The 10,010-nt window shown below is 51.8% G+C and overlaps 1 protein-coding gene across 4 annotated transcripts in view; it reads right to left on the minus strand.

Annotated features, from left to right (window-relative positions):
- Positions 1 to 97: 97 nt before the first annotated feature.
- The window catches only part of gdnfa (glial cell derived neurotrophic factor a), a 27,348-nt gene continuing 17,435 nt past the window's right edge, over positions 98 to 10,010 (minus strand). Inside the window, exons 1-3 of one of the 4 annotated variants that reach the window (XM_055513421.1) lie at positions 5,210 to 7,442; positions 4,314 to 4,441; positions 98 to 2,663 (exon numbers count right to left, since the gene is read on the minus strand). In XM_055513421.1, the coding sequence (XP_055369396.1) occupies positions 2,134 to 2,663; positions 4,314 to 4,326 (543 nt within the window). In that variant the 5' untranslated portion in view covers positions 4,327 to 4,441; positions 5,210 to 7,442 and the 3' untranslated portion in view covers positions 98 to 2,133. The other 3 variants (XM_029168259.3, XM_029168261.3, XM_041073042.2) reach the window with 3 other exon arrangements.

The raw sequence follows: 10,010 nt of genomic DNA on the forward strand, positions 1-10,010 counted from the left end.
TTTTACGCGACGCCTGCGTAAACATCGTGCGGGCAAATTAGCACCATGTGGTCCACCAGCGGGTCCACGCAGGACACAGGACACGCGCTCATTTAATAGAAACAAGTTTAATTCTGTATAAAGTTATAAAATGAATATTGTACAAAAATAAAGTTTGCCAAGAGCTTTGGTTCTGTAACACAAAACAAGTGAGACGACATTTCATAGAGGTGTTAACACAATAAGGAGTGACAACGAATGCGATGCCTTCCTGTGTCAGAGCTGCACCACTAATCACCAGGGAACAGCTGAGGAAACGCTTATGAAAACGCGAGGGGTAGTGGTCACAGTTCACACACTTTAATGTATGTATTGAGCGGTAGCAGGGGCTCCGGGGCTTCTGGGAAGTCGGACGGCACGGTCTCATCTGGAAAGGCTTATGCGTGAATGGGTTGTTAAAGGGGAAGATGATCCAACTGATGAAGTATGCTGCGATAAAAGCGAGAGTTTTTCTTCTCGCCGTTGCGTTTGGCCTAAATTCAGCCTGATGCAGTGGATTTGTTCTGTATGTGGGGGGGGGGGGGATTACACAGTAAAGCTGGGTTTGCCCGCTGCTGGGTGGGCACAGATACCTTGGTCCCTAATCCATGCTAATGTCGAGACCGAGAGGCTTCAGGACCGAGTCTTTGATCCGCTCACAGTTCCCTTTAGGGTCTTGAAGGACACAGCCACATGCTTGTTAGGGGCCGTCTTCTCACACATGTGCATTTCTGGTACATTTTGGGGGCAAACGCTTTGCCAAACGAGCTGTTATGACTAGAAAGCATCCCAGGCCTGCACCTCGTCCTCACCTTCGCTGGAAACATCTAGTCTCGGGACATTTACATGGGTTTTGTGATGACAGCTGCTCCGGCAGCTAGATTTTCCCCACGCCGCCTCCACCGAAGTACCTTTTTGCCAGCGGCGATATTTGGTTAAGACTCGAGTTGGAGGATCGCTTTCAAATCCCCTTTCAGAGAGCAAGACCTGTCTGTCAGAGCTGAGACAGGAGCACAGACGGTCCCGTGAACTTTAAAGCCCGTTTGGGCTGTAACCGCGGCGGAGCCCCGGTGCCAGACCGGCGAGGTCTCGGGTGACGCGGGCTGATGAGCCGGCATCTGAGCATCTTCTGGGGCTGGATGGATTCTCAAAGGCACCTACAGGCCGCTGCTGCCGTGGCGATTTTAGGTTCCAAACGGTTAGAAAAGCAGCAGCAGCACAGAGTTATCGCCTGCTTGTAAACGTGTCATGATTGAATAGAATGGATCAGGTGCTGTGGGCGCGGTCTGAGCGTGGTCACACGTGGAAAAATGAGGTGTAGTGTCCAAAAACAGAACTAGAAACGCTGACTCTCACAAACAAACGTCTTCTATTGGTCCCCTCCCGCGTGTCTCTTTCTACCCTCGCTGGACTTTACAGGCGGATGGCTGTTTCTGGACTGAGGAGCCCTGGAAGCATAGTTGGGATGCGTGGGTCTGTTTTGCTTAATCACTTTTTGCATGAGACAATGCTTCACTTTGGCACCAACCAGGACAAACAAAGCTTTTAAATAAATAAGAAAAATGAACATTTCTTTCATAAAATGGGTTGAAATAAATAACAATAAGTTAATTCCATCTTAATAAATACTTCTTACACGCATGTGTGTGTGTGTGTGTGTGTGTGTATATATATATATATATATATATATATATATATATATTATATGTAGAGAGAGAGATTTTATATAGATGCAATGCACCAGAATCCCTGTGTGGTAGTCATCATCTCGTCCCTCGGCTCTGGATGTAAATGTCAACAGACTGAGCTGGAAGTGATTTAAAACCCAGCTGAATATACTACTCAACCCTCCGTGTTTGTCTGGAGTCCTTGGAGCCAGCGATGGGGGGAAAAAAAACGATGTTCCTGGGAAAATGTGTCCTTCCAGAACAAAACCAAGCCATAGTAGACTCCCAGTCAGCAGATGCGGCAGGACAGTGTAACACCAGTCTGACGCCTGCTTGGTTATTGCATGCGGCTGATTGGAGAGTTAGCGGTCACCGAACGCGTGTCCGACCTCCGTTTCACACACTGACTTCGCGTCTCCGCGTCCTGTGGCACCCGCGCGCAAAGGCCTCAGACGCAGCCGCACTTCCTGGCCGAGTGCTTCTTCAGCGTGTGATACACCACGTTGTCGTCCAGGAACGACAGGTCGTCGTCGAACGCGAGCGGGCGGCAGCACGTGCGAGACGGCGCGTCCTTGTCCAGCTTCTTGTTGTGCGTGAGGTTGTTGAGGATCTTGTCGTAGTTGGTCTCCGCCTCGGCGCACGGGCCGCTGCAGTAGCGGAAGATGAGCTCCTCCTTGGTCTGGTAGCCCAGGCCCAGGTCCGTCACGTTGAGGTGGACCTCCTTCAGCAGGCAGCCGCGGCTCTGCACCGGCGCCTTCTCCCCCCGGCCCCCTTTGCCCCCGCGCCCCCCCCCCCGGCCGCGGCCCCTCCTCCTGCTGCCCCTCGCGCCGCCCGTGTTCGCTGCTGCCCGCTGTCTCTGCTCCCTCCGCGCCCGAGGGCCGGCGCCGGGCTCCGACGCTCTCCGCAGCCGGCCGATTGTAGCCTCGATAAAATCCATTACATCCTCAAACTGCTCTGGGTAGGGACCAGCCATGTCATCTAGAAGAAAGAGAGACACATTACAAGATGCACCTCAATTATGGTTTCCTGGGTCATAAATTATTTATATATTGAGTATTTACTATGGAATATCATTATGGGAATATGCTTTGGTCACCACATAAAAGAAAAGAAATGAAAAGTCCAGAGAGATGCTTATAGCAGCATATGCACAATAAAATGACCGTAAATATGCACTGATGTCCATAAATACTCCGAAATGTGCAGATCAGAATGGTGCTGATTTATAGATCAGCCTCTGGCAGAAGAATGCAAACCAGAGTCCAGAGCTGAGCTGAGGTGGCGAGTTGGAGGCTGGAGGTCAGAGGGCGTCTCCTCTCCTCTTTATTTGACTTTGAATGTAAAAGGACGTGATGGTTGCTTTTATCGTCGCTGCAGGGATTTTGTGATGAGGATTTTTGCGCTCCTTCTGTTACATGTTGATTCTATTACGGAGCAACGTCTCGCCGCCTCCCGACGCCTGCAGATCTGGCAACCCTGCCTGTGTGCAGCTCCAGCTGTGCCGCGGGTCAGTGTGGCCTCGGCCTGTTCCAGTGACTGTGCAGGTGACTGCTGCCGCTTTACGTGCATCAGGGCGGTGCTGCGTTCACTCAGTGTCACCTGGCTCTCCTTTCCTACCTGTGGGTCCGGCCGAGCACAGGTTATCTGATCGGCCCGCGCTCCACAGCTGATTGGGCCTCATATCACATTTACACACGGCCGCCCTTTGATTTAGACCCTTTTCACAGCTGACGCCTTCAGCGTGCACCTGCTGTTGGACGGCCTCCTGGCTCCCACCGCATCAGAGTCAGTGGTTAAGACTGTGACGAGGACTTTTCACCAGTGAAATCCCAAATGTGGTGATTGTATCGACTCTACAATGCAGAGCGCTCCCTGCTCGGAGTAAAGTGCTGTTTACTCGACTAGTGTGCGTTAACGGTCTTGGGTTACACAGCAGATCGATGATGTCACCGCGGCCCAAACAGAATATGAGGTGACAGAACAAATATTTTCCCGAATGTTCCATTCCCCCTCTTGGCTGCGTTTACGCCTGTGTGAAGACGATACAGTGTCACGTTGGTCCAAACAAAATAAATTCTTGCCCACCGTCTCTGTTAAAGCGAACATAAACACAGAACCCGGCCTTCATACTTGAAACCCTCCGGCGCTGCATGTCCAGCCTCTGCCCTGGAAGGATCCGCTGACCCGCTTCACGCTGCCGTTTCCAAAACACGCTGTGATTTCTGACTTTTGGCAGATGGGTGAAGGTTGGGGGTCTGCGGCTCACGGAGGCAGAGGTGAGCATAAATTAAGCTTCTGTTTGGAATCGGAGCTGTTTCTGCTCCCGTTCGCGCCGCAGGCTTGTTTTGACAGTCGCATGATGCAACCCACAGCGGCAGTAAAACACGGGGCAGGACCTCAAGATCGATAAGACGTCTGTCTGAGCCTCATCAATGCACTGGATGTCACTTCACTGAGCTGCTGGAAATGTCACGTCTGATGTGTAAATGTAGGGTTTGACAATGGTTTTGCAGTTGTTGTTTAAGTGATCTTTGCACATGGAGCTCTGCGTGGCCAATTAGGAGCCATTCAAGAGTCTCTCACGGTGACTGCACATCACAAAGGCCTATGTCAGAATGGTGGACTTACTCTGATCCTCCATGGAGATCTCCTGCAGGTTGCGGCCGTCGTGCTCCAACGTCGGCGCTTTGTCCTCCACAGATAGAGACGCGGGATCACCGTAGCTGCTGGGGAAATGCGTCCTTTTGGCTGGCTGACTGTTTTGGTAGAGAGGCCGAGTAGCAACAGAGCTCAGAAGCAACAAACACATGGCCAAAACATCCCATAACTTCATCTTAGACTCAGTTCCTATGAAGAAAGCTGCATAAAATAAGAGAGGGTGTTTTTATGTGAAATGGGGAGACACAACAATGAGAATAAAAATATGAACACCAGCAGTATGTATGAAATAGTGTTGTGGTCAAGCTCATTCTGTATTAATAACTTTGTGTCATCGTTTTAAAAAGCTTTGATCCCCACTTGGTCTGATTATCACAAAAACCTTCCAGAAAACAAAATTAATGATAAACGCAGGTAATAGTTTAAAAACGCCTAAAAAAATCTGTGCGTAAATCTGTGCGTAAAATAGTTTTTGAATGAAAACTCGCGTGAATTACGCAGAGCCTGCAACTTGTTGATCTTGTATTATTAAGGCAATCCATTAACGCTGTTAAAGGTCAGATCCTGATGCGTGTAATGAGGCGCGGAGGGTGCGCCGCGCAAAAATGCGTGCGCAAAGGCACGCACCCGAGCGTTTTGGCACCGATAGCCTAAATAATGGTGAGAGTTGGCCAGATGGCGATCCCCGAAGCTTACGTGACTCTGTCTAATGGCATGTTGAGTCTACGGTCAACCTAAACAGCCAGGATAAATACGGGGCCCGAACGTGCAATGCAAAAAAAGTCGCAAAAACGGCCTCTACTCGAGCACAAGTTGGTCCGTTTGCGCTAAATCCTCTGAAATGAAAATTACACGGCTTCTCTTACCTTAAATATGGCCCATGCAGACCTGAAACTCGCTTGGCTGTTGATATTCAAATCCAAACAGAACGCGCGACTCATTTAGTCTCAGCTTGAGTCAGACGCGTGAATCTTTTTTTTTATCAGCCACAATCCGAACGAGTTAGGAGTTAGTGCTCAACAAAACGAGGCTGGAATACACGACCAGGTGTGTTTTTCACGCTCCGACCGAGCGCACCGAGCGAACCGTGCGTCTGTCCGCGCCTCAGAGTCCAAAGGTGTTGAAGAGAGACCGAAATGCCACCGCGCCTCGCGGGGTTCAGTTGCAGCCGCTGATTAATTGGATGCTACGTTTCCACGTTGGAAATCCGAGAGAGATCCACCATCTCCAGCTGAAAGGAGTCCAATAGAGACATCAGCGTCTCTAGCGCGCGAGCGAGGCACGGACGGAGAACAAGTCTGTTTCCCAGAGTGCAAAAGGCGCTCGCGCTCTCGGCGCTTGGTGCAAACGGAGCGCCGCTATATCCAAAACTGCGTCAAAAAAACCCCAATCGCCAACGCTGGCGCGATAAACGACACAGATGAGGGCATGTGTTCTCCATGTTCTGCGGGTCGGACCGCGCGTGTAGCTCGTGGGACGTCCACACGTAGTGTCCTCGCACCGGACCGAAGCGTGACCAGCGCAGAAGGCAGTTTGGAAAGATTTATAGTTAAGTGCGCGCTGACGTTTTGGGGCAGTTGGTGTCCGCCCCTCTCTCTCTCTCTCTCTCTCTCTCCCTCTCTCTCTCTTCCAGCGGGGCAACAGAGCGCCGCAAATCTCTCCCAACCGCCCCTGGAGCCGCGTGTGTAGCAGCGCGCTCTTCAGATGTCTTGGGGATTGTGTCACGCAGCCCGATGTCCCCGGATTAGATTTCAGTATGTGGAATGCGATGTGGAGACGTTCTGTTGCGATGCATGTTTCTAACCTGATCTCCGCGCTCCGCTCGCGCCGGTGTCAAATTCCGTTTCATGGCCACGCGCATCTCGAATTTAAGAGAGCGCTTCGCTCGCTATTTACTAGGACCTATTTGTAAATGGGCGACACGAGCATCTGGGTCTTTGTGGACCTGGTTGCGAGGCTTTTGCGAGTGCGCCCGCTCCAAGGGGATCGGGTTGCAGAGAAATGGAACTGGAACGCACCTCGGAGCATCTGGCCATTCAGCGAGCATTTTCCTGTCAAGGTGAGCCCACGGCAACAGCGCACCGCCCACGGAAGGTGTCCCGAGCCGCTAAGACGTGGCACCCGAGGAAAGCCTCCCCATCGCCCCCCGTGATTTACACGCGGCGCCCCCCTTTCATCCTCCGCGACGCTGGATTGCGCCAGTTGTCCTGGAAGAATCGCAGTCGCTGCGCGTCCGGTGCCAGAGCCGAGCGTCTTCTCTCCGCGCGCTCTGGTTTTAATCGAACGCGCCGAACGCCGCCGAGGAGGGATGTGCAATGAAAGCGTCGAAATCCCCGCGCTGACACTTTAAATCCACGCTGAAATATCTGTTGTTCATCGGGATTAGGGCGTCTGTTTGTTTGCTCACGGGCTAATGTCCGTGTCAATACATGCATTTGGATCATTTCTCCACCCCCACCCATGCTTTAAGCATCTGCATTATCCTCAGCCAAGTCCCTATAGTGAAGATTCCTTTCTGTCATGTCCCCACATGGTTTTGATTGACAGCTACTAAAGTTGCCTTTGTTTACGCTTTAAAAGCCTTTAATCATTTTAGCTCAATGACAGTAGATTCTAATGCTTTGCTTTGTTGACAGCTTTCTCTCTGAAACTCAAATATTGTCCCATGGTAGTTAAATTGACGCACTCCGCTTTTCCAACACCGACCGAAGCCACTCTTGTATCTGTACTGAGATACGACCCACAGTGAATGAGCCGCTGTGTCAAATCTGAACCGGAGCCCGTGATTTAGGTGTTGCAACAATCCTGCACATCAGCATTCGTAACTCACACACTTCAGGTTAAACAGCGGCAACTCAACCTTTAGCATTTAGAAATAAACAGATAATGAGCATCAATAAAAGGACGTGGTGCTTAAATGAACAAGCTGAAATGCATTCACAATAATGTGAAAGGCCTAAAGAGCATTTTAATAATACCTGAGTCAACAGAGAGAAGAGCCAGTGCTGTCGAACTTCAAGGTTATTTGAAGTCCATCACCAGCACTTTAGTCCAGTTCCTGTGTGTGAATCTCCTCCACTCAACTTTGCTGCATGGAAGGACCTGAAGCAGACATGTGCCCCCCCCCCCCCCCCCCTGTTTCCTCTGGCTGGCACCTGCAGCAGGTCGGTGCGAGCACTCCTGTACTAACAGCCATGTGTGCGGATGCTAAAGGTTTGCCGTTGTGTTACCGAGCGCAGCGTCAAGAGCGCTAACACACAGCAGGGGGTCTGCGCAGGGTCATGCAAGGGCAGTAACCCAGTGGCAGGTTGGGGGGGGGTCAACATCTGCTCACGTGCAGAGAGGAAGAGCCCAGCAGGTCACTGCTGCACTCCAATCTAAAAATACTCAGTAAAACAAAGTGTATACTATAAATCTGAGTCAGGGTTTACTGCATTAAAACCTGGGACTTTCCAAATTTCTTATTGGATTCATGACTGCAACAGATCTCAGATGGAGATATTGAACATCTGAGGGCCGTCCGGCCACGGGCTCTATTGTTTATTGATACGAGCATCGCTCTGTGACCCTCCTCTGTCTCATACACGCTGAGCTGTGAAGATAATGGCAGCCGAAAATAGAACCGCCTCACAGAGTTCCTTTATGTGTCAGTGCCGCGTAGTCCGCGGGTGTCATGAGTCCCCTGAGACGAATACTCGAGGCTGTGTAATTAATATTAATTGGTCTGGGGGAGAAACATGAGTAAGCTGAAGGAATCAGCAGCACGTGGGGCGTGAGGAAGACGCCCGTCACCCACGGAGACGGCGGCTGATGGAAACATCACTCCAGAGTTTCTATCAACGTATAATTCATATAGATATGTATAATTAATATAGACTTTCCTTTTCCTGTTTCATTTTCTGCATAACATTCCTTGACATTAACACTTTATGAGCGCATGAAAAACCTGTTGGTTTATTGCAATGCATGAGCTGTACATTTACGCTCCTCCTCTTGACTCCAAGTCCCAATAGAACTAGAACAAACTAGATCTGAGGCTTTGGGTGAAGATGACGGGGGCTTTGATGCCGCCGGGGTCAGCGGCCTCGGCGCTCGGCACCGCGTGCGCGAGTGCCGGCTGTCTGTCAGAGTGAGCTCAGCTGTCGGCGGGTGGGCGAGGGGCCGGTGGGGGGCCCGGCTCACCCTTGGCACACAAAGCAACGGAGCAGGTAATCAAGGCAGATACGCCGGGGCTTCGCGTAGCTTTGAGCTGATCCATTAGGACACGCGGCCGCTCAGACGTGGCGCGACGCCAGGCGGCCGGCCTTTGTGCCACCGCTGCACTGTTTCTATTTGTTTCAGTCATTGCGCAAACATTTTATGAGTATTCATTGGCCTGGTTCACGCCAAGACTGTATGACCATGTGTATGTGTGTAAATGAGATCACTTGGTACTATCAAAGTGCAGCAGGACTATGACACTGTTATAAATAGAAGGGAGGAAGTGAGGAAGGTTAAATGTCTCGGACACGAACTAAAACCGGAGGAGGAGCCATTTAAAACCCACATGTCCTTTGAATAGTGTTTCTATTTACACTGTGGTCGTTTTTTGGTGGGAGCTGCAGAACTAAGGTCAGGTAGTGCTGCAGCCTAGTAACGTAGCACACAGCCTGCCGCGAGCAGCTTATTATTAGTCGAGGGTGAATTATCATCCCAAGCGCAAATGTAAATCTTTCATAAGCCGGTAAATTCACGGGTCCTGAGATGGAAAAGTCGAGGTCCTCTGAGAGCAGAGAGTTGCTGATGTGCAAGCATTTACTGCTATTGATGAAGGCTTTGGGGCAGATTGGTCCCATAGTGTGAGGCGTCGGACAGGTGGGAGGCGTAGATAAAGCAGGTGCACTTGGGACGGACCCAGAAAAGTCTGGAGGGTGCGTTCAGCAGCGGGACTCGGCCCGTGAACGCAGCACGAGCGCCTGCGGTTCCGCCGATAGAGCTCTGCCCTGCGTCATCTTTCACTGCCCGTGATCCCGTCGGCTGATATTTACCTGGCATGGCCTCCAGCCCGGACTCTCAGCAGCTGTCGGCGGCGCCCTCTCATCAAAGACGGGCCCGCGTGGGGGGGGGGGGGGGGGGCACCGTGTCAGGCCCGGCGCAGGGCTCATCACAACCACTGGGCCGGATGAAAAGCCCCCCGGGGGAGGGACGGTGCCGACGCTGCCGGCCCGTTGGTTTCGGGCGTCTGTATCGGTTTACAGCTTTGAACTAAGCTCCTCTGATTATAACCACCAGCCGCAGAGTCTGCTCGCTGGGCGGAGCTTCCATAAGCGCGCTGCATCCTCTGTCTGCGGAGCGCAGCAGCAAGGTCACGCTAATCGGTGAAGGAGGCGTCGAGGAGGACTTTAGGAAGGAGCGAAGGGCTGTGCAGCGACCGCAGAGAGGTTCAGATCCGGTTTCTGCTCCGGCTCCCGGTTCTAATCCAGCCCGGTATGTGTTGAGATCAGAGCGGGGCCCTTTTACTGCAGGGGACGTGCTAAGTCCGTATTTCCTCCGCTGCAGCACATTCACCGCGCGAAGCCTCAGAGCCCGAGGAGCGGGTTCACCGTGGGAACCGAGCTCAGAAACGGGCCCGGAACCCATTTCCGATTGTACCTACTGAGCAACGTGGCACCGGACAGCTGCTTGTTC

The sequence above is a fragment of the Betta splendens genome, chromosome 12 (genome assembly GCF_900634795.4).
Source record: "Betta splendens chromosome 12, fBetSpl5.4, whole genome shotgun sequence".
Taxonomy (NCBI): Eukaryota; Metazoa; Chordata; class Actinopteri; order Anabantiformes; family Osphronemidae; genus Betta; species Betta splendens.